Source organism: Nycticebus coucang, chromosome 22 (assembly GCF_027406575.1).
Source record: "Nycticebus coucang isolate mNycCou1 chromosome 22, mNycCou1.pri, whole genome shotgun sequence".
NCBI classification, from domain to species: domain Eukaryota; kingdom Metazoa; phylum Chordata; class Mammalia; order Primates; family Lorisidae; genus Nycticebus; species Nycticebus coucang.
Window position 1 is genome coordinate 47,431,299 of NC_069801.1, and position 26,029 is coordinate 47,457,327.

Here is a 26,029-nt window from a genome sequence, read left to right on the forward strand (position 1 = left end):
CTTTAATATATTAAAAACATAATGAAAAATGTCTTTTATATTTAACCACTTATTTATCATTACTGGTACTCTCATTCTTCTCTGTAGATTCAAGTTTCCATCTGGTATCATTTTCCTTTCATTAGGGGCCTAAGGAGGGCCCACATGAGCCCTATCCCTTTCTCTTCTCTTCTCTTCCCTCCTCCTCTGCTCCTCTTCCCCTCCTAGAACAAAAGGCTTATCTGGCCCTACCCCAAGAGTTTAGCCAGAAAGACCCTGGCCCACCAGAACCTTCCAGCCAGCTGTGGAATCTTGCTTCCCGTATACCCCATATCAAAAAAGGCCTCCAACCACCCTCAGTGCAGACACCATCTTTGCCCTGCCCAGGCAGGTCTCTGTCCCCTTTCATTAAATTTGGCCTGAACTTCTCCCGGTCTTGTCACAAGGTACACCATCAAATTCCTTTTACCTTCTGCCTAAAGAATTTCCTTTAATGTTTCTGGTAGTGTAGATTTGCTGGCACCAAATTCAGTTTTTGTTTATCTGACTCATTTGTTTCTTTCATTAGAGTCCCGCACTGCTTGTCTAGTATCTGAAAACAGTTGTTCTATGTATTTTATTCTGTCTTCCTGTTGTTTACACAGGGAGGGAAAATTCCAGAGCAGTTATTCCTTCATGGGCAGAAACAGCAGTACACAGGTTTGGGATTTTATAAACCAAAATCAAAAGCCACAGCATCAGATCTCAGTGCTCAAAAGTTTACTACAGGGCTGTTTCACTTTTGTTGTGTTCTCCCTCAAATTTACTGAGTGAACACGTCCCTTGGGTGCTTCAACCACACTCTCAAACTTCTCCTTCTCTCTGTTCCAGATAGAGTTCATTTCATAACTTTTCTTTCCTTTTAAACCCAAACTTCCTTCTATTGCATTCAAAGCTGTTCTTTCTGTCTGTTTAGTCTTTGCCTGTGTTATTTGTAAAAGACTCTATATGTTGACAAGGGCAATGAACCCTCTGAAGCTACTGAGTCTCACCACTATCAGAAGCAACATTATCCATGACCTTGCCAAATAAAGAAAAAGCCAGTGAAAATGTTCAAAGACTGCTTGAATCTATCTGCCCTAGGATAGGCTAACAAAGTAATTTAAATAGCATAAGATGACCTTGAAGCTACTCAAAGAATGGTTCTGGTTCTGCTTGAGTATGCAATATAAAGAAGGTGCTTACTCAAGGGAAAGGAAGTTAATGTTTGTTGAATGCCTATTAAATGCCAAACATTACACTGGGGTTTACAAACTTTTTCTGAAAAGGGCCAGACAGTAGATATTTCAAGCTTTGTGGGCTATATGCTCTTTGTTGCAACTAGACATCTTTGCCACTATAGTATGAAGGCAGTTAGGTAAAATACATAAACAAATGAGTATGAATGTATCCCCACAAAATATTATTGACAAAAACAGATGGTAGGTGGGATTTGGGCCCACAGATCATAATCACCAACCTCTTCATATTATGTGCTTTTTACATATTAGCTAAAAACCATATGAAATTGCTAATATGCAATCATTTTTGTCCTTATAAAATGACAATTTCATATAGTTCAATCTGATATGTTAATCCATTTAATCTATATCATTTCCAATTAATTTGCAGATAAAGAAACTAAAACTTACCTGGACACAGTGGCTCACGCCTGTAGTCCTAGCACTTTGGGAGGCTGAGGCGGGTGGGCTGTTTGAACTCAGGAGTTTAAGAACAGCCTGAGCAAGAGGGAGACCTCATCTCTACTAAAAATATAAAAGTTGGCGGGGCATTGTAACAGGTTCCTGTAGTCCCAGCTACTTGGGAGACTTGGGAGCCCAAGAGTTTGAGGTTGCTGCGAGTTCTGATGCCAGGGCACTCTACCCAGGGTGGCAGAATGTGACTCTGTCTCAAAAGAAACAAACAAACAAAACCTAGAAACTGAAACTCTATTAAGTAACTCATTCTCTCTGTTGCAGGTACAGTTCATTTCAGAACTTTTCTTTCCTTTTAAACCCAAACTTTCTTCTATTGCATTCAAAGCTGTTCTTTCCATCTGTTTAGTCTTTGTAATGCTGGGATTCAGTGAGCTTGGATTAGTCTGCTCACCTGTTTTCTCTCTTTCTCTCTCCTCCCTTGCCCTGCTCTCCTCTTTATCTTCCCCCATGTGCATACATACTGGTTGGTACAAATCAACCAGTAATGTACATTCCCCTTCTCTTAAATTTGTTATCCCATTTGCCATCTAAAAAAAAATTAGTTCTGATAATTTAATTTTTATTAGAAAGAAAATAATCTGATTCTCAAAAAGTTTACAAAGTTACTATAATCACACAAATTGATCCTTTAGTTGTTTAATTATCATAGATGTCAACTTAGTAGAGCTCTGAACAATTTAAATAAATGAATGCATGAAACAGTATGTTTTATACTGCAGAACACACAAACATGAGGAAGACGGTTCCTACTTCCAACATTTAGAATTTACAAAAGGGAGGAATGCAAGTATACAAATTAAAAAGGGATCAAATGTCCCTTTTCTCTGGAAAACAATTTTTTTACCACCACCATCTGTTACCAAAATTAGTTCTTCCCTCTTCTATAATCCCATTACATTTATATAAATTTCAACTGTCAACATATATTTTTTATTTCTGATTAATATGAGGGTACAAATGATTAGGTTGCAATGTTTGCGTTTGTTAGGTGAGGGCCCTGTTATAGCTGTGTCTTACACCTAGGAGGTGTGCCATATACCCTTACGTTGTGCCCATTAGGTTGGAGCATACCAATCCTCCTCCCTCTTCTTCTATCCTTCCCTCCACTCCCCCAAACTTGAATTGAGTTTTTCTCTTATGTGGGCATGTATTAGTTCATCTACTAGTGTTACTGTTTGTTTATATATCTGTCCCCCGACATACTCTTCAATCCTTGAGAAGCAAGGCCTTACCCTACAACTTTAAGGGCCAAGCAAGTTACTGGTCTGTAAGAGTTGTTCCTTAAATGTCAAGTGAATGAACAGATAGATGAGTGAAAACCAGTAATAGCTAAAGGTTAACAATGGTAGACAGTTTTTCTAGTACTGACTACTTTAATCTTCAAAATAAAACTAAAAGTAACTATCCTTGTAACTACTGATGCCTTTAGTCTTCATAATAACTTTTGAGTATTACCCTGTTCTTCAGTTTTGGAGACTGAGATCCAGAGAGGTTAAGTTGTCTGTGATTATTCATACGGTTAAATGACAAGAGTCAGATATGAGGAAGTAAGGGAAGAATGAAGGAAAGAAAGAACAAAGGAAGTGGGGCATGGTGGCTCAAGCCTATTATCTCGGCCCTTGGGGAGTCTGAGGGGAGAGGATCACTTGAGGACAGGAGTTTAAAACCAGCTTGGGCACCATAGCAAGATACTCTCTCTACAAAAAATTTTTAAAATTAGCCAGGCCTGCAGCCCTAGCTACTTTGAAGGCTGAGGCAGGAAGAGAGATCAAAATTTGATCTCTTGAGCAATCTCCTGATTGCTTGAAATCAAAATTTCAAGGTTGTAATGAGCTATGGTCATGCCATTATACTCCAACCTGAGTGACAGAGCAAACCCTGTCTTTAAAAAAAAAAAAAAAGAACAAAAGGAGAAAAAAGTGAAAAAGAAATGTAAATATAAGAATAGAAGTATAAAATAATTTCTAAGATGACTGGAGAAGGGACCGTGGGAAGAGGGACATAGGCAGGGTTTCTTAAAGATTGTGAAGGAAGGGTGGCGCCTGTGGCTCAAGGAGTAGGGTACTGGCCCCATATACCAGAGGTAGTGGGTTCAAACCTGGCCCCAGCCAAAAACTGAAAAAAAAAAAAAAATTGGAAGGAAAGAGATAATTGTTGATATTCTCAGGGTAAGGAAAAATATGACACAGACTGGGAGAAAGCAACAAGTATATCTGAGGAATAGCAAGATGAGTATCTAGCTAAAGTTGAGGCACATAAGGTATAATATTCAATCATTCATTCAACAAATATATAGAGAGCATTTATTTTGGGCCTTTATGGGAAAATAAACCTGGAAGGAAAGTTTCAGACCAAAGAATGAAAGGTTTTGAATATCAGCATAAAAATCTGTAATAAATCAGCAGGTATTGGGTTGCCATTTAAAATAAGTAAGCAGGGCTGAATGTGATTCATGTTGTACTTTAGAAATATTAACTTTGCAACAATGAATAGAATCACTGGAACAGAGGCTTATGAATTTACTCAGTTGATAACTATAGTATGGTTAAGTATATAGTAACTGCAAGACTCAGCATTTGGACCATAGCTTCTATAATATGGGGGTACTGTGTCAGGATAATGTTCACAACTAGACACCTGCTAAACATAAAATGCCAGAGGGAAGTCACAGATAAAAATGGTCCCCATCAGAAGGATCAAAGCAAGTGACATTCCCTTATTCACAGATTTACTTCTATTTAAGAGTACACGTGGATTTTTGTCTTGTTTTACAATAGAACCTCCCTACATTGACCACCTCCTTAAGTTGACCTAATTTACATAGACCAGACATGCACCACATATACATATCAGTACAGTAGGCCTACTTCCTTATGTTGACCAACTCTGTATGTTGACCAGTTTATACATACAGAGGTTCTGCTGTATTTTTATTTTACAGAAAGGCCACTATGTAATGGTTTTGCTTATAAGTGATCTCACATTCTCAATATGAAAATATTTAGTAAGTAGCTTTCTGTCTCCTAACACATGACCAAAGACCTCTGATTACAAAATTCTTAATTTTTCAAATCATAAGTATTTCTTAGCTGATGATAGAACAGTGGAAGACCATTAGTAGTCTCAAAAGAAAAAAAAAGACATACAACAAAAAAATATTAAAATTAGAGGATTTTTCTTCCCTTATTAAAGAAAGAATTAAATGGAATTTGAAAAGCTACATATGTTCAAATGGTCTACATTATAATAAGGTGTCTAAACATAGTTCACAGTGCTAAAATTATTTCTACTCTCTGGAAACCAAGTGTGTCCTTATTAGAGTGTAAAGTGAGATTTTGCCTACTTGCAACTCCTTGTTCTCACAGCTGAACTGTCACAGCATGAAAACATTCCCCTACTGGTGAAGCTTTAGATACCTATTTTCCTGATGAAAGGGTGCAAAAGGAACTGAAAAAGTTATTGACAATTCATACAGTATCCCATATTCCATTATAGTAAAACCACAGCAAAGAAAATATTTTAACTGTGAAGGGAGATGGGTAACAATGTTCGGAGTGATTGTTGATTTCACTGAGTAGCTTGAAAGTACCAGAAAACTAAAGTCTACCAGGTTAATAAGAGAATCAAGATGATACAAGAATTTGATTATAAGAAGCCTATTTCTTTGTTCTTTTTAGTAAGTCAAAGGTTAATGAGAAATATACTGAAGAAAATATCTCCTATGTTATTGCATAGTATTTCTCATGCAGTGTAAAAACACAAATGAAAAAGTATTTTGGTCTCGTTTTTCATTAACTTTTTAAAGAATAGCTTCATTGAAGCATAAATACATGCTATAAAAATTATTCATTTTAAGTGTTCAATTAAATGACTTTTAGAAAATTTAGAGATTTGTAACTTCTACCACAACCTACTATCATATTTAGATTTTCATCATTCCAAATCCATTCACTTCTTGATTTATGGTATTTTCATTCACAGAAGCCATATGGTATCTAAAGCTACTGTATATTCAAAGCCACACAAATTTCTGCAACTAAGGAGGAAAAGTATAAACTAACCCCACTTTTAATGACCTTTATAAGCAATCTTCTACTCTGGCACTGAGAAGGAAATGTTCAGGTGCTTTCTCTGAAAGTTAAACCATTCTAAGTATTAAGTTATGGCACACTGTCTTGGAAAGAAATTAATCATATTTTTGTTGGTAACACATTTCAGGCTGTTTACACAGCTGACATTTCTCAGCTGTACCCAATTCATGCCCTAAGCTGTGAGGACTATCTTGTTTTGTAGCAGATGCCTCCACTTGAGTGATTTCAGTAAGTATAAAACCACGACTGCCTGCAACAATATAGATTACAAGCACCAGTTTTATGAGTTTTATAGTCCTAATGAAAAAAAGGTTTTAATGACACTTATTTGGCTGTATCTCCTTAAAGGACCACAGTTACAAGCCATTTTTATCTAAACTCAAGTAAGGGAGCTAGTGTATCTGCTGTAGCACCAGTTAAAAGCAGCTTGGCCCTGAACACCTTTGTTGTATCAAATCATGCAGCTCAAGGCAGTATCCTGCCAAAGTGATAACATTTGCTCTGGGGAGGTGTGGGGGGAGCACCACTTCACAGGTTCTGAGACAAGGTGAAAACATGAATAATGAGGCAAAAGGAATCAAAGTTCTTAGTGGGGATTCCCTCTTCTGTAAGCTGTTTAGACACAGCAATAGGTAACATTACAGTCTGGAAAGCCTTAGCTGCTTTCCAGATTTTCCTGTAGTAATGAAACTGTATTACAACTCTTTGCTCAAAAATTAAATGTTATAAAAATCATTAAAAAACAGGTCTCAGGGCAGCGCCTGTGGCTCAGTTGGTAGGGCGCCAGCCCCATATACCGAGGGTGGCGGGTTCAAACCCGGCCCCAGCTGAACTGCAACCAAATAAAAAATAGCTGGGTGTTGTGGCGGGCACCAGTAGTCCCAGCTACTTGGGAGGCTGAGGCAAAAGAATCGCTTAAGGGGCAGCACCTGTGGCTCAGTCGGTAAGGCGCCGGCCCCATATACCGAGGGTGGCAGGTTCAAACCCGGCCCCGGCTGAACTGCAACCAAAAAAAAAAAATAGCCGGGTGCTGTGGCGGGCGCCTGTAGTCCCAGCTACTCGGGAGGCTGAGGCAAGAGAATCGCTTAAGCCCAGGAGTTGGAGGTTGCTGTGAGCTGTATGAGGCCACAGCACTCTACTGAGGGCCATAAAGTGAGACTCTGTCTCTACAAAAAAAAAAAAAAAGAATCACTTAAGCCCAGGAGTTGGAGGTTGCTGTGAGCTGTGTGAGGCCACGGCACTCTGCAGAGGGCCATAAAGTGAGACTCTGTCTCTACAAAAAAAAAAAAAACAAAAAAAAACAGGTCTCAAATGGTGTGTCAGTTCATGACCATCCTGGGCAACATAGTGAGACCCCGCATCTAAAAAAAAAATTGAAAACTCAGCAGCTATATATGGCGGTGGCCATTCTATAGTCCTAGCTACTGAGGAGGCAAGGTAGGAGGGATAGTTTAGCCAGAGACTACAATGAGCTATGATCGTGCCACAGTACTCCAACTTGAGTGACTGAGCCAGACTCTGTCACTCTTAAGAAAGAAAGGAAACAAAGGAAAAAGGGGAGGGGAGGAGAGGGACGGTGCCAAATCAATTCAATGAATCAGCACCTAAAATGCGTAAGACGCTATATTACAGACAGAAGAAGTGATCATATTTTATTAAATATGCCTACTATTCTTGGAACTGGCATCTAATAAACCTGTTTCAGTCTAGTTTCTACAAGTGTGGGAGTCCATAAGCAGTTGGTTTTTCCAACCCTGTTAAAATCCGTATTTCTAGATTTTCTGTACTACCTTACACCTGTGCTCCTAAACCAGATTATTTTTGCTTTAAGCTTTTTATTGTGAAAAATTTCAAATATATACAAAAGTCGAAAGAACAGAGTAATAATTCCAATATACACTCCACCCTGATTCAACAATGATCAATAGATGCCTGATTTGGCTTACCTCTATCCTCACTCTCTCCCGCCACCCACAGGTTATTTTGGAGCAAACTGCAGACATTTCATTATTTAAATTAGCCAATTCACACCTGTAATCTTTTCTTGAGTTATCTTAATGTTAATCACAATACTGATTCATTATCTACCATGAGTCAGATACTGTATATATATTATCACTGATCCTCATAATAATGTTGCAAATAAGTGAGGTAATTATAGCTCAAGGAATTTAAGTGACATGCTTAGATCTTAATTTTATTTTCTTCTATTAATATTATTTCTTATAATAGGTACTTAGACAATACTAAGAACATTTTTGGTTTCTTCAAGTTTCCTCAGATAAATAGTAGGCTATCATTTATGAACATTACTCTTCTAATTTTGTAAAAATAAATGCAGCACATTCTATCAAATTTCTAACCTCACCAGGAAAAAAAACAAAAAACCAAAAAATAAACCAAAACAAAACAAAAAACAAAAATCCCCAATAACCACTATCGTCAGCAATGGACAACCAGCGAATAATTCTAATGATATACTATGACTACAATCTCAAGGATAAAATCATTTTTTAGAAATAAATATAAGTGGCTATACCTACATATTTTTTTTTCCTGGAAGGTTTCATTAAAAACTATTTTTTTTTTTTTTGCTATTTTATGATTATTTTTAAAGTTTCATAAACCACAAAGCATGTTTCAAAGGCACAGTGTTTACCCTGTAAAGCAGTGGTTTTCAACCTTCCTAATGCCTCCTAATGCCATGACCCTTTAATATAGTTCCTCACATTGTGGTGACCCCCAACCATAAAATTATTTTCATTACTACTTCATAACTGTAATTTTGCTACATGAATCGTAATGTAAATATCTGATACGCAGGATGTATTTTCATTGTTACAAATGAAACAGGTTGAGAACCGCTACTATAGAGTAATAAGACTCAAGCAGTATCCACATAAACAAACTGGTCATAAAATTTTTCTGTCTTCCATAGAGAATTCCTTTATATTAAAATGCATGGGGTTGGTGCTAAAAGAGGAGTCATCATTATCCAGGCAGAAACAACATTTGCTGGAAAATTTGGAAAAGTAGCTCCATTCTTAGCTGTAATTGTAATTTCAGTATTCATCATTATAAGATGTTTACAGAGTCCTAACTTCTTTAGACCCATTTACTTTAAAAATTAGATTTAACTTCAGAATTCCTGGACATTCTTTTATTTTTACTTTTTGTAAAAAAATGAGTATCTGGGGTGGCACCTGTGGCTCAAAGGAGTAGGGTGCCGGCCCCGTATGCCAGAGATGGCGGGTTCAAACCCAGCCCTGGCCAAAAACTGCAAAAAAAAAAAAAAAAAAGAGTATCTGGGTTAGAACAGGAAGTTTATGGGGAAGAGTGACCAAACAATTTCAGTCTCTTCTTTATATAATAAAATTTGCTCTTATGAAAAAAAGAAATCCCAGGGCAGAGATAGAAAAGGTTTCAAAATTTATGATAGGGAAATCCCTGTGAATAAATATAATAATAGGTAAAAATAACAGACTAAATCTTTTATTGCAGTTTTTATTCTAATAAACTTATGGGTATGTTTAAATGCTATTGATATTAACTGTAAAAATTATTTTTTAAAGCACTAATCTATGAGAAATTTAGATTTAAAATTAAATACAATGATCAGGTCAATTTTGAAAGACCTTATCTGTAACTTAGGTAAAAAAAATTTTTTAATTTGAATATTAGTAATATCTGAATATATTCTTCTCATCAAGGAAAAATTTAAGTCAAATCAAGAAGCATCAAGTTCCTGAGATTGATACTATAACATTATAATATGATATTGATGGTTTATAATATCTGTTTTGCAAGTGAACCCAAATTATTACAACTCCTCTTATTTTCACATTATTTGATTTATAAAGTTCAAAGCATTTGATTCTGCTATGATCAAAGCCAATTAGACTAAAAGTAAAAGGGAGGAAACTGAGAATTTGTTACTTACTGAGTCATCTGTGGCAGAAGTTGGCCAGCCTTCCCATAATTGATGGCGAACAGGGATACTCGTAAGGTCATACACATTTCTCTTTACCTATTAAAAGAAAGAGATAGCATAATTAAAATAGGATTACTACAAAACTTATGATAGTTACCAGTATGTATATTGTATTTCCTGTTTTCTTTAGAATCAAAACAAGAATATGAAGCAAAAGATAGCTCAGAAGAATTTCGCGAAGGACAGTATCAAATTTAAAAGCAGATTTTACACAAAGACTAGATGAAATAAAAGTTTAAAAAAATTCCTCTCCCCTTGATTTTTCAACTCCTGGTTGACTTTGAAACTTCAGGTTTCTTTTAATTCAACAAACTACAGGCACACAGTTCACTCAGGACAGATGGCAATTATAAATGTTTGTAATTTATTGAATTTTTTAAGTATGTAATGATTCAAACAAACTATTTCAAGTTTCTATGGGGTGAGAGAAGGGTAGTAGTATTTGGGGGGGAGCATGGGAGAAAAAACTTGAAGTTGTCTTTATTTTTTCTTGTTAGTTTCAAAGATATAAAAACTTGTTAATAAAGTAGCAGTGGTTTTTCTTTGAAATCACCCCAAATTAAAAATTATTTCAATGGAATATTTACTATCATCAGAGCCATACATTAATTTACTGTTTAGCCCCTTCCTGAAAAGAAAATACAGCAAATGCTGTCAAAGATGAAAAGCTATTTTCCCCAATGTGCAATATTATAAAGTGCCTTTCAATTTAAAAGGAGAGAAGGTAACTTATTAGAATAAGGCCTTAGAAGGTTAAACTCTGTTAAACAATGATTAAGAAGTATCATGTCTTTCTTTCAGCTTTTTTCTAAATAGATTATAGAAATGCTATTTTATTTTTCATTCACAAATAAAATAAATTAACAAATTATTATAATGGAGAGACCACTGTCTCTTCAGGTTAGTTATGGCATCATTACCCTATTGTAACAAATGAGGCTAGTATTGAAATGTTGCCCACACTATGCTCTATAATAAGACTTCAATATGGTTTTTCATACTTCAACAAGCAGCATTCATTCATGTTTTAAAAATGCAGAAGTCTAAAGTATCATGTGTTCCAATTACAGCATTTTGTTATCACATTACTCTTTTTTCCACATAAACACATATAAGTTATCCTTCCAGTGAAATAGAGATATATGTTCACTAGGGAAAGGAAAAACAAAACAAAACACAACACAGAACTCAATCTATTTTTATCTCTAAAGTACACCTGTGGAGAAAAAGACTTAGTAAATGAGATCTGAGGAGCTGAGGGGTATAGCTTGATCCCTACTCAATTCAAACAAACAGCTTTTCTTCAGAGCGTCTTAGCAATGGCCAGTCTACCATGCAATATTTTGTTTATAGTCAGTCACATCAAGTTTGGAAATTTTCATCAGTCATTATCAATCCAACAATATAACCAAGTGCAATCAGGTTAAATCTGATTGCCTGCACTAGCTGAGACTATCTAGTCACGTTAAACATTAGTGCTCTTAAGAAGAAAGGTGATTCACAACTCAAAGCATTATATTAATAAAGGGGAGAGAATAGATAGGAGTATGAGAAGTCTTTAGGCTTTGAGGCAGAAAATTCCCTTTTAAAAATTACTTTGGGATTATGTTGTTTAGAGACACCAAATTTTATCAGCTATTTTGAAATAAAAGCAGGACAAATATTTATTTATATCTGTTGGGAAAGTGGCAAGCCTACCCCTACATTTGAAGGTATACACAAATACTATGAGTATATAAACAAATGTTTGGAATAGGATTCTTTAAATTCCACCTTAATTCCAAAATACAACAACAAGGTATTATGAAATAAACAGTATTTTCTTCTTTCATTAACTCATCTGTAACTGCACTGAATTGAATAACATTCCTTTGCTATTCTAAGCCTGAAAAAGCATGTTCTGGCTATAGTGTTATGTTGTTATAAAGCACAACGCCAGACTGATGTGCTGAACAAAAGTGATCAAAGTTAGGGTAATGTTAGCCATTGCACAAGTATTTGGCTTCATTGTTCTTCCCAGAATGACATCTGTTAAGCAACTTGTCATAGAATAAACTGGTTAATGCAGACAGAACTTGGCTGAGAGGGTACCATGTAAAGCATATTAGGCTAATGTTTAATTGTTCCTATGCAAAGGCTAAATTCACAGAGTATACTGAGATTAAGCCCAAAGAATTTTGTGCTGAACCACAATCACTAAACAATTCAAGTGAAAACAAACTGATTTTTCAAAATGACTCCATGCCTGTCAATACTGTAACCACAGCTAGATTTTACCAGTACATGGATGAAGCACAAGTGATAAGATAAAAAAAATGCACCAAATGAATGACTTTACTAATAGAAGAGATATTAAAATTCCATTAACTTTATTGATGGTTATACTTAATTAAAAATTTAAACCATAATACTGCAGGGAAGGAAAAATCCAAAATGTACACAAAGCAAAAGTAAAAATGATTCTTTAAAAAAATTAGTATTCTAGAAAACCTGAATGATAAAATACAGCTGTGTATTATATGATGCATGAATTTAAAGTCATCCTGAACCGGATGAAGTTCTTTCAGAGAAGGAAGCAGGATGAAGAGAAGAGGAGAGAGGGAGGAGGAAAGAAGGACAGAAGGGAGAGGAGGAATGAGGGGGAAAGGTATGGGAGGAAGGAGAGAGAGGGAGAGACAGAGAGAGATGAGGGGAACAGAAAGAAGGGGGAGAGCAAAAAGGAAAGGGGGGAGACGAGTAATTGATTTGAGAGATGTGAGTGCACTTGAGAAAGATAGAAAGAACACACATCCAGGCTAGACTGCTGAGGCCGGCGTGCCCAGCTGCCATTATTGTGCTGCTTCTAATGGAGTTTCATCTTTAGAGTGTGCTAAATTCCAGTTAAGGACAAGTGGCACTTCACAGGGTAACATTTCCTAAGGGCCTTTTTGTTTTACACATTTTCTTTGATCAGCATTGGCTCAAGATTATGCTGAACCTTCATAATCTTTTCAATTCTTGTTTTGCATTAAGCTCTAAATCTATGAGATTTCAAGCTGCTAAACTATGCAAATGTTTCAATTAGTTCTGAAGGAATTTAATAAATGCTTTGATTACAGGCTGAACATTAAAATTATGTTACAAACTATACTATATTTGGATCAAGAATTCCAGATTGACAATTGATTTTCCAGTTTGCTTTCTAGATTTTCAAAGGATAGATTAATTTCTTCTCCCTTTGTTTCAAATAAGAATTGTTTACATAAAGTAAACAATCATTTCTATTTACGTAGAAAATAAAAGAAACAATTATTTCTATTTATGTAGAAAATATATAAATCAGATTAGCTTTTTATAGTAAAGAATTGAGATGGTACTTTTTCTTATTATTTTCTTTTCACTATTAATAAACATCTGTTTATGTACCATAATTGATGTAAAATACTTAGCAATAGATTCCACTTGAAACTGCATATTTCCTCAGTGTCTATGGAAATTTCAATGCTGGAAACAGAACTAGGAAAAAGATCATTTTAGTATGATTTGCTCAATGTAAAATTATAAAGATATTTTTGTTCACAAGATATTTATCTCCCATAAATTTTGATTAACTTAAATTTTCTGTTTTATCTTAAATTTCATCATAATTTCTTAGAAAAATAATTCTTAGGAAAAGTTAAAGGCTAAATTTTGAAGTTCAACTTCAAATGAATTGTTGTTTTAAACTATTCAAATTGAAGAATGTAAAACAGTAGCTAACACTGTCAGCTATAACAGAAATCATTTCTTGAGAGGAAAATGTTGGTCAAACTACTGAAAAACATGTCAGGGTATTTTAAATGTTATTCAGGTATTAACCAAGTGAAAACAGATTCTAATAATAGAAAAATCACAAAGTTTGAGGTGTTGTGGCATAATGAGGCACAGAATTGGATTTCTAAACCTAATTCTGCTCAGCTGTTACTGTGGGCAAATTGGTGAAGCCTTTCTGAGATTTAGTTTACTCAATCTTAGAAGAGAATAAAACACGTTAACTTCTAATTTTCAACGCTCTAAAATCCTATGATTTCATGAAAATAGCGGAGTTAATCTTAGGTATAAAAAAGAAGTGCTAAATATACATATAACAAGGAAGTAAGAGGAGAACAACAGTAGAGTTAATAAATATAGCAGAGACAACATCAAAAAGGAAAATGGCAAATATTTCAGGTGAGAAATAACAATACAAGCATTTTGGGTGAATTTCTTTTTGGATGAAGAAAAGTCTTAGTCTTTTCTTATATTACACTTTAAAAAAAAAAAAGAATTAGTATTTTCCCCTATGAGATCTCATTCAAAATGAAGTCTGTTCCACTAGTTTCCCAAATAACTATTCCATCAATCAAATGTTATCAGAGTGACTATGATTTTTGCCATCATACTACTAGCTAAGTGATACAGTTTCAAAGTTTTATTAATTTATATAAACGTTTAAAAATTTGTGAAATCTGGCCCATGATTTTTTTCACATATCAAACATTTTAATATAGGAAAAGAATAAAATATTTCATTGCCATGTACCTATCAGTTGGCATTTTGTTTCTAGATTTTCTGAATTAAGATACTATGGCACATTACAGCTCTAAAGTACCCTGAAACTATAGACAACCATCTCATTCTTTTATCATTAGAAGAAAAAGGCCTCTGGTCATATTAGAACCTGAGCTTTTCCAAATTCTCAATATATCAAACCTTGAGCTCCAAGAACTTCACGCCATCAAATGATGTTCTGGTTAAGAGTTTGTTAAATAATAACTGCAGTGAACAAGTAAGTATTTGTGTGTTCAAATAAAAATAAGGCATACAGGCTAGGCTTAGTCCCAGTTTCCTAGCGATCTCTGTGCTCTGAAAGGCTTACAGTTAAGAAACCAATCACTTCTGATTCAAAGTGGGTTTTGAACACAAACTTCATATCTAAGGTCTTTTCTTTTTCTTCTTTTTTAACATATTGTACATGCATTGCAGTTACACATGGATTTGTTTTACTAAGATGCAAGTTAAAACCCTCTTAAAAATCCTTCCTGAACAAAAAGCGCTTGAAACCGGATGGTGCAAGGGGAATGAGAAGGTGGCATCAGTAATCAAATGTTAATTAGCAAGCTTTTTTTTTTTTCCTTCCCCCAGGGCTGGCCTGTGTTGGAGAATTCAAATCAGAAATCAATGCTCCAAGTGTTTAACTATTACTTCTTCTCATTAACCATTTAAAAGACCTAACTATTCTCTCCTCATACAAACAGTAAATGGAGACATTTCTTTTTCTCAAATACTATCTTTCCAAAAACAATGAGGATGTTGTTTCAAGAAAACTGCAAAATTGAGTAGCTTTCAATTAGGCTTTGAACTGACTGTATTCTGCACTTTAAAAATATCTTTTGGCTCTAAGTGAATTAATTCTTCAATCCAACAACCGTAACTTAGTTTTGCTTTGTACCAGAGTTAAAAACTTACTTCACCTCTTCCTTACCTATAAAGAAATTTGAATATTGGCATTTTAAGAGATTGTAAGGATGATGATGATAAAACTAATCAAACCCTGGAAACTAATTTAAATACATATAATTGGACATGGATTTTGGACAGCCTCAAAAAACTACCAAGATTTAGCACTTTCTTTAGGAACATGGCTATATTTATACTTGCTTACACTAAAAGTTTTGTGTGTGTGAAAACAACATTAATATCGAAAAGTTAGATCATATTTAAAATAACTGAATATTCATGAATTTATAAAAATGAATATATCTTTAATTAAAGGTTAAACCTGCATTTTAAAGTAAAAGACAAGTTTTAAAGTACTAAGAAAATGTTTATAGATGAGCAAAGCTGCGTATATTTCACAAGTTGAAACGAAGTTAAATTTTAGATGCTTTCTGAAATAGGGGTTTATAGAAATTGTGAAGCTGCAGAAATTAAAGTTATAACTAAAAACAACAGTCAATTATTTTTCAACACAGTGGTTCAGTGTGGTGAATAATATTAATACCACCTGGAAATGATAAGACATGCAAATTCTTGGGCTCCACCAAAGACTTCATGCTCTGGACACTGTAGTGGCCCAGTAATCTGTGTTTCAATGATCTCTGCAGGTAATTCTTACCAAAGTTTAAGAATAACTGCATGTCCTAAAGCAGTTATTCTTATAAACCCCTATTTCTAGCTATAAATTTGGCAATTGCAGTAAACCTGCAAATCTACAACAAATGACCTATTGGTCAAACTAAATAAACTTGGAAGATACCTATATATGTAAGCTGAACTGAAGAAATATTTCTAAATACCAGGGAATGAATGATGTCTGAGACTTAGATCTAAAAGACTAAACAGGTTATTTTTTCCTCTCATAGGTTAACTGAAACAAGACACAAAGGGAAAAAAATTAATTACCTATCAGTAAATTCAAGACCTTATTGTTGATGACAACATTTCCTCTCTGCGCTTTATGAAAATATTGAGAACAAAAAGTTTTTCCAGTTATTTAATGGCCTAATAATAAATACTACAGACGCAAGTGTTTCTTACTGCCTACAGTGAATAAAACAGCAGTCACTCAATAAAAGCTCTTCAAATTTCCTTATTAGTAAATTAACCAATTTATAACTCTTTCCAGGAAGGAAAACATCAATTAAGCAAAAAGCCAATTCTAGAAATAACTGGAAAAAAACATTTTTAGTAATTTTACTTTAACCTAAAAACCATCCTGTGAAGTCTGAATTTTAGGAGACAATTAGAAGCAATGTACTAGTTGATATTAGATATAATCATACAAATAACCATATTTAGATATAAGGATATTCACTGCAGCTGTGTTTATCACATACACTCACTAACAAAAACCTAGCACAATCTAATATCCAATAATAGAATAGTTAAATAAATGAATGAAATACCATGCAGCCATTAAAGTGATAATATAGAAGTGGGGTCAGCAAAGAACAACCAGAGGTCAAATTCAGTCTGCTGTCTGTTTTGTAAATAAAAACTACATTGGAACACAGCCCCATTCATTTGTTTACATTAGTATTTATCTCTGGCTGATTTTGCACTACTAGGATAGCATAGTTGAGTACATGCAACAAAGACTACATGGCCTGAAAAGCCTAAAATCTTTATTATCTGGCCCTTTCTAGAAAAAAAAAAATTGCTAACCTCTAATGTAGAAGAATATTTAGTAACATTAAAAATGGTTACATAGTATTACAGAAAAATTGTGTTATAATAGCATGTACATTTCTGTTCAAGTTATACATTCACATGTATGTATATATGTATACACAGGAAAAAGACCAGAAAGACATAAAATAAATGTTAAAATTTACTCCCCCATATCATGGAATTGTGACTCATTTTTTCATTTTTATTAAATATTTTTATTTTGTTTTACTCATTTTTAATTTGTGTCTCTAAGTTCCTATTATTTCTAAAATAAAAATTTTAAAAATGTTTTATTCAAAGAAACGCACTTGGGAGTCAAAACAACTTGAGTTTTCATTTCAGCTTGTGCCACTAAATATATGAGTGATGCTGAGCTAAGGAAAGGGGAGGAAAGAGAAAGGCAAGTGAGTATTGAGCATCATCTATAAACCAGGTACTAGATTCTATGTTAATATATCATCCTCACAATGACCTTTTACATGTATTATTATCTTCATTTTACAAATGAGAAAACTACAGCTTAGAGACAATAAATAATCTGCTAAAGGTTAATCCAGTTAGTAAATTATGACATAGGATTTAATTTACTCTATGAAACTCCAAAGTCTAGATTTTTTTTTTTTTTTTTTTGCAGTTTTTGGCTGGGGCTGGGTTTGAACCTACCACCTCCAGCATATGGCGCCAGGGCCCTACTCCTTTGAGCCCAGGTGCCACCCCAAAGTCTAGATTCTTTCCTGACTATGATGTATCTTCTCTTAGCCAGAATTTTTCTTATTGGTAAAACAGAGTTGCAACAAGTTATCTTTAAAATTAGTTTCTATTTAACACTTTTTATAATTGTAATGTTTAAGAGTTTTCTATGAGACCATTTGAACTGTATCTGAATGGTGGTCATTACGCGGTAACAAGTGAGAGTGACCAACTATGGGCTAAGCCTGTCATGAAAGCAAGTGAGCCTTTTTACAACTGCTGTGCTAAAGCAGGCAATGAAGAGCAGTTACAGGCTGTCAACTTTGTACTTTTAAGTGGAGTAGAGGAAGGACAACTGCCAGAGTAAATAGCAACTTGTTATTGTTTCAACAATTGAAAGCTGCCTTCACAGTAAGAGGGCAATTCCCGGTGTCATACAGAGCTAGAAAAGAAATGGTAAGATAAAGTAATTTCCTAGGAAGATAAATCAAGGTAAATAAAATAACAGCTATTAAAATAGTAAATAAACTTTATCAGATGAGAATCAGCAAAAACTCTTCCTTTTATATAAACTTTTGACCAATGCCTTCTGAGTCTTCCTCTCCCCTTACAAATATAAAGGTTTTGGCTAGAATAAAATACGAAGACATTCACACTATGGGTTGGCTACTTCTACTTGGCCAACATACAGTAAATCAATTATGTCCTGTCTTGTTATTCCAGTTTTCCCTCTCTAAACAGTTGGGCACTCTTGCCAACATCTCTCCTATGCTTTTGATTTGTATAAGTGAAACTTTTATCAGAAACAGTTAGCTTTTATTTATTTGCAACCTCTGTAAGTTCTAAAATAAAATTGCAATTATAAGAAAGAAGATGTGGGGCAATGCCTTTACTCTGCCCATTTTTTTATAGAATTATTATTTCCTTTAAATTTTGATTTCACATGGGTAAAACATACAAGTGCACATACACATAAACACAGACACATTAAGCTCAATGCATTTATTTATCTAATGTCTATGTCAGGCTGATAATGCAAATTTTCAAAAATTCTGAATCTGTTTATTTTTCTTCTAGAAAATGTTTTGTTTTTCTCTTAAAGCAAAGGGCATTGCTTCCATAGCAAGCTTCAAAATGTTTTAAATGCTAACAATATTTTTAGCAAAGAACTATCTTTGTATTTTGATACAGACTATATCCTTTCCCACTCTGGTAGCACCACATTGATACTCACATATGATGTTTATATTTGCTTTGTTGCTTTGTGTTGCCTATCTAGGTCTTTGCCTTTCTCTGAGATGTGAAAAAAGTGGTGGGAACCATCAGTAACAGAACCTCAGTCTATAATCAAGTCTCTCATAATTTTATCTTTTCTTGTTAACAAAAAAATGCAAAAAACAAAGACAACAAAGGGACTTAGTGTTGGGGTCTGCTGTGAATACTAAAGTGGCTTGGGGGTGTGGCTCATCAAGTGAAAATAAACCATTCAAGTCACCCACATCAAGAAGAAAGTTTGGGAACAACTAGACCAGTGTTTGCATTTGGGGCCCTGGAGTCAGGAGAGTTACGTTTCCCTTCACTCTGTTTAACTAAGGCACCAGCAACAACCTAGAAACTTCTCTTTCGGGAAATATTAAGCTCCTCCAAACAACAGCCTGAAGAGATATTTAAAGAGATCTGGTCTGGTTTTCTGATTCCAACTTGCTACTTTCCAAGATCAACTTCCAGCACTCTCCCTCTTAGAGATATGTAAGAAGGCAAAGAAGATATCTTAAGAAAAGTAGCTGCTTTGGCCAAGAGCAGTTATAATAAAAGGATAGGCACCAAAATTATACACCTGGTCAAGTTTAGAGGAATGAGGTAGAGTTGGAAACTGTATCCAAACAGCAATTTATTAAATCTCATCAAGTGAATTCACAACCATGAACGAAAATCCAATACCATATATATGTACTAAGGACTAATGATACCAATGCTCAAAAGCTTCATACGACTGACTTTTAATTAAGAAAGTAAAATCCTAACCCAATAATTCACTGTTAGGGCTGCTTCTGAAATGTAGATATAGCTCTTTTAGAAAGAAAATACCAGGAACACCTTAGCATTCTCACTTTATGTATTATTAAGATTAGAAAAAAAAATTAAACACATGATTCCCTAAATACGCATTCCTTAAATAAACTGCCTGAAGTCTCCTGTTAAAAAAAAAATTATTCCTATTTATTCATTAACAAAGCTATTCCTTAGCTCATCCCTGCCATAACCTGCTCTATTCAAAACCATATGGGAAAGGACATTAAAAAACCGCCACAAACCATGGACTTCTGGTATTAGTGCTACACACAACATACCCCTATTCATTATTCTACCTCCCTTGTTTAATCGATCATTAAGATTCAGTGACCCTACACTAAATTTAAAGCAGATCCTTCCTTCCTCCCATGCCTAAATTCACATACTTTTCTAGTTGGGGATGCCCTCAAGTATTAACAACTCTACGGGGTTTCTCTAATCTCAGCTCTGAACTATGCCATGCTATAGAACCAAGAAATTGCTGTTTTACATCTCTAACTATGGAGGCTCCCATTAAAAAGACCATATAATTTACTTAATAAGATAAAGGGGGGAAAAAAATCACCAATTAATAAGTATTTTTTCACTGTATACGGTAAAAGAGACACATGGAGACACTGTCATATGCTATGTTATCTTAAAAATGAATAACACCTAGAAGCATTACTTCAACTGTATTTGTCACAGAACTTACAGTTTTAAATAATGGTAAAATTCTCAGGTGTTGACCATCTTAAGAGATGGAATAACAGGGGGAAAAGAACGTTTAAATATATAGTTGATAAAGAGACCATTTGGGGGAAATAAGATTTTAAGAAGTTAGCAAAAGTTAGTATTTCTAGGATATATTAAACTCTATTTTAAAACTACAAAGAATCTAATAACAATGTGGCAAAATAAATGATAAGCTGTTATGTATATAATTGTCTATGAGAGCTAACAGAACTTTCAGTGATGACAGAAACGTTCGTTATGTGTGCTGTTCAACAGGGTGGCCACTAGCCCTAGATGGCTACTGAGCACTTGAAATGTAGCTAGTCTAACTGAAGAATAAGATTTTTAAACTTTTTAAAATATTTAATTAATTTCAATTTAAACTGCCACTCAAGTCTAGCAGCTACTCTAAAGTGGACAAAAGTTGCCACACAGAGAGAAAATGGGTAATTATAGCTAAATGCACCTTTATTTACAAAATATTCACTGCAAAATTTTGTAAAATATTCTCTACATGTTGATCACTTCTATGTAAAGATTACTTAATAAAGTAAAAAATATAGAGCAACATAAAAATCTTTGATAAAAGCATATACAGTAGTTACATACTTTATTTCACTATAGTCCTTGAAACACAAAGGTTAAAATACCATATCTAAAATACCTTTTCATACTTTTACATTTATTATTTTTAATAAGGTTATGTTAGCCAGGCATGGTGGCTCACCCCTGTAATCTCATAGCACTCTGGGAGACTGAGGTGAGTGAATCACCTGAGCTCAAGAGTTAAGAGACCAGCCTGAGCAAGAGCAAGATCTCCCTTTCTCTCTCCTGAAAATAGAAAAATTAACCAGGTGTTGCGGGGGCACCTACAGTCCCAGATATTTGGAAGGCTGCGGCAAGAGGATCACTTAAACCCAGGAGTCTGAGGTTGCTGTGAGACATGAAGCCATGCCACTCTACCTAGGGTGACAAAGTAAGTCTCCAAACCAAAAAAATAAAAATGAAAAAGATTATTTTAAAGTAACCTGAGAACTCTCTCAATATAGAAACTATATGCTTGAATATCTTCAAATTGAAGAAGTACAGAATACATGTATATAAAACTTTACTTGAATAAAAGCAGTACAATAATAGACTATATTATAATAATTAGTTAAATATTCTTTAGTTAAAAATGTAAGTTTGACTTACCTTGCTGTTAAAGTATGTAACCCTGGGTCTAAACATTTTTTAATTCATTAATTCATTCACAAAATGACTGTGAATTAGTATAGTGATGTGTTCCTATAATAGTTTATGTTAACTGTATACCTGGCAGTTGCTTATTTAAGAGAGTAATGATTCAGAATTAAAAATTTTTTTAATCAAAATCCTTAAAGCATTCATGTACATTAGGAACAGGCAAAACAGATACTATGATCACAACTAGTCTCAAGTCAAATCCTTTATAGATTCAATAAGTACCTACTGAGCATCTACTGCTTATGTAACTATAATACAGCAAAGAAATTGCTGAATGGACAGGCTGCTTTGGGAGCAGACCTTTAGACTACATTAATGAATTTAATCAAGTGGGGGAGAAAATATGTGAATAGGTTTTTGTCATACAAATTTACCCCATTACAGGATTTTTTAAAAAGTAAACAAAATAACTGAACAAAGAATTTTAAAATTGTGGTTGAAAAATAATGTAGATGGGAACAGAGACTTGAGAAGTAAATATAAAACTTTCTGCTAGCCTCACACTTGTAATCCCAGCACTTTGGGAGGCCAAACAAAGCAAGAGGATTGCTTGAGCACAGGAGTTCAAGACTAGCCTGGACAACACAGCAAGACCACATCTCCACAAAAAACTAAGGGAATGTTGGCTGGGTATGGTGGCATGCCTGTAGTCCCAACTACTTCAGAGCCTGATGCTCCTAGGAGCATTGCTTGAGCTCAGGAATTTGAGGATGTAGTGAGCTATGATTCCACTGCACTCCAGCCTGGGCGACAGAACAAAATGCTGTCTTTAAAACAAAACAAAACACTAGCACTTTGGGAGGTCGAGGCATGTAGATCACCAAGCTCAGTAGTTTAAGACCAGCCTCTAACAAAAAATAGCCAGGCATTGTGGTGGGGTGCCTGTAGTCCCGGCTACCTGGGAGGCTGAGGCAAGAGGATCACTTGAATCTAAGCGTTTGAGGTTGCTGTGAGCTGTGACACATGCCACTCTACCGAGGGTGACAAAGTGAGACGCTGTCTCAAGAAAAACAAAACAAAACAGAACAACAACAAAACAACTTTCTGCTCCTTTACAAAAAAGATTATATTTTTATTAAAAAAATTAAGGATCAGGCCAGGTGTGGTCGCTCCCACCTAGCACTCTGGGAAGCCAAAGCAGGTGGACTGCTTCAGCTCAGGAGTTCGAGACAAACCTGAGCAAGAGTAAGACACTGTCACTACTAAAAATAGAAAAACTAGTGAGGTGTTGGGGCCAGCACCTGTAGTCTCAGCTACTTGGAAGGCTGAGTTTGGGATTGCTGTAAGCTATGATGCCACAGCACTCTATCCAGGGCATAAATAAATAACCCTCGCAAATTGAGATAACACTGAAAAAACTTTTTGCAAAGGAAATAGAATTGTCCTGCTAACAAAGAGTTAGAAGAATTTCCTGATAGACTTATAAGCAACTAACAAACCTGTTCTAAGTTTAACAAGTACAGTCATTGAAAGCTAATAATTCATGAGCATTCAATTGTCTAGCCAGTCAACAAATATGTACTGAGTACCCAACATGAGGACAGTATTATTTTGCAGTAGTGACCAAAAGAGATGAAGTCTCTGTCTTCATGGAGTTTATAGTTAATTCTGTAAGTGTATGGAGGTTGGAAGGAGAGAGAAAACAAAAACAAATAAATGAATGTATAAACAAGATAATTTCAGAGTTAAGTAAATGGTATAAAAGAGGGATAATAGACACCTGCCATTCATTCTCTACTTTAGATGGGTTGAAACCTGAATGAGAAGGTACAAGTCCCAGACAGAGTGTTCCAGGTAGACAAAACATGAAATGTAAAGGTTCTGTCTGGTGCTTTACATGATACTTCCCCAAAAACTAAAACTAGAATGCTTTGGGGTTTTTTTTCTATAGATGTCCTCCCCCTGTCCCCCCCCACACACACACACCCCCATTGTCTCTGCCAAAGAAATGCTACTCACCCAAATACTTGGCTAACTCTTCCGTCATAGATTTGTGATACACTTTAGTTCAACTAGACTAAATAATAATAGATCCCAAAATAAAGTTTACTATAATGATAGCTAACTCAAAGGGATATTTCAGAGATTCTGATCAAAGATACCTTGTCTTCAAACACAGTTGGGTGTTGTTTACATTTTTACCCAAGTGAATAGATATTGTCATGCATTCCAAAATAAATGGCAAGTGCATTTGATCATATTTTATTTTTTGTCATGTTTCACTGCATTATGCCAGTAATAAATAAATTTGAGGATGACTATCCTTGAAAATTGTGGCAGTTTGGCAATCACATCCAATAAAAGCCCATTATTTCAAAGCATCATTTTCTGACCCCCACCAATCATTACCATTCATCCTACATGCTGTATATTGAAAAAGAAAAAAAATGATGAGAATAAAAGAAAAATGATGGGAATAGCTGTTGCTAAAGCAGAGCTTAACTCCTATAACCTTGTATATTTTAAAGTAGATCCAGTGAACTTTTTTGTTGTTGTTGTTGTTGTTGTTGTTGTTGTTTTGACACAGGTTCTTGCTCTGTTGTCCAGATAGAGTTATGCAGTGGCATCATCATAGCTCAATGCAGCCTCACACTCCTGAGCTCAAGCAATCTTCCTGCCTCAGCCTCCCAAGTAGCTGGGACTATAGGTGTGCATCACTGTGCCTGGCCCTAAACTTTCTATACTTGTATATATTTATGGTTCCTACGTTAATCCGGTCAACAAACATTCAATGAATATTGCCTTATGTTTCAGACTCTCTGATAGTCACTAGAGCCCCAGTCTCAAATGCAAAGTTTAAAAGCAGCCAGATAAATAACATAAATGAGTGGAATTTGATGGGGAAGTGGCATTCAGCTTTAATTTTAAGGAAACAGTGGTGGTAGGGGTTTGGCAAAGTGGAGAGAATGCCCTGTCCAAGGAGGTAAATGCTACTCCAGATCAGCTGATTGCTGCTTTGAAAAATCTATGGTTTAGCATCATCAGAATGTTATGATTCTTTTGACAGAAGCTAGGAGTCAGGAATCCTGTTTTGTTTTAATTATGAAACCTCCTAATTTTTAAATGTTGGCAGCCATTCAAGTTTAAAACACAGTGAGACCCAAACTGGTAGGAATTCAGTCTTACAGTTGCCAGTTTGCAACCTTTAAGAGAGGACAAATAAGAAAACCATACTATTCTTGTCTTAAGGGAACTCACAGCCTCTAAAGGTCACACCTAGAAACATAACATTTATGATATAGTGATAATTATAATAATAAAGATGTCAATAAAGTATTAGGTAGAGCACAGAGAAGAGGTGATTATAATAGCTGTAGCTACCATTTATTGAGAACTAGGGTACAGATCTAGGTAGTTTGCATATGTTGCATATGTTACTTTATTTCATGCTCCTGTCAATTCTGTGGGTATAGAAATTGCTTTACTATGTGGTAGAGCTGGATTTGAACTCTATTCTTTCTGACTTCAAGAAACTGTGGGTATTTTCCCTACCAGATCACGCTGTCACCCATTGCTCCAAACAGAAGTCTTAATTTCTGAATATCATGTAAAAATTTTTCACCAAAATCATTTCAGAAAGAAAGAAAAAAATTTAGATATTCCTTTCCATTTAAAAATCACCCTGGAAGATACTATAAAATATATATGTAAGGTGTGATTTTTTTAGATATTAATAATTGAGATGTAGGAGGACATACTTTCAACCACTATGCGATGCTGCCTCTACATCCTATTCCAACTGCTATATATATGAAAAAGGGTAATAAAATACACACAGCAACATAGACGTGGTCTGTAGTAAAATTAACAATGTGAATCAGGTACCTCAGTATTGTTCCAGTCCATCATTAGACACACACTAATCACTTTCTAAATAAATACGAATTCAGTTAAGAAAATATAACATCATTAAAATAAACAATTACACAAAGAAAATTATTTAATAATACTAGTAATTAAGGAAATGTAAATTAAAATAGGATACCGGTCTCATCAATTGGGCAAAAACTAAAAATACTGACATAATCCATTGTGGGTAAGAATATACTCAGGTATATTCTAACATGCCTGTTCTTTTTTTTTTTTTTTGTAGAGACAGAGTCTCACTTTATGGCCCTCGGTAGAGTGCCAGGACGTCACACAGCTCACAGCAACCTCCAGCTCTTGGGCTTATGCGATTTTCCTGCCTCAGCCTCCTGAGCAGCTGGGACTACAGGCGCCCGCCACGACGCCCAGTTATTTTTTTGTTGCAGTTTGGCAGGGGCTGGGCTTGAACCTACCACCCTCGGCATACAGGGCCGGCGCCCTACTCACTGAGCCACAGGCGCCGCCCGAACATG

The 26,029-nt window shown here is 35.0% G+C and overlaps 1 protein-coding gene across 3 annotated transcripts in view; it reads right to left on the bottom strand.

The window, feature by feature from the left end:
• Positions 1 to 26,029, bottom strand: part of FAF1 (Fas associated factor 1) — a 498,736-nt gene that overhangs the window by 216,476 nt on the left and 256,231 nt on the right. For all 3 annotated transcript variants that reach the window (XM_053575767.1, XM_053575768.1, XM_053575766.1), the window contains one exon: positions 9,747 to 9,833. In XM_053575767.1, coding sequence (XP_053431742.1) covers positions 9,747 to 9,833 — 87 coding nt within the window. The remainder of the gene's footprint in view (positions 1 to 9,746; positions 9,834 to 26,029) is intronic.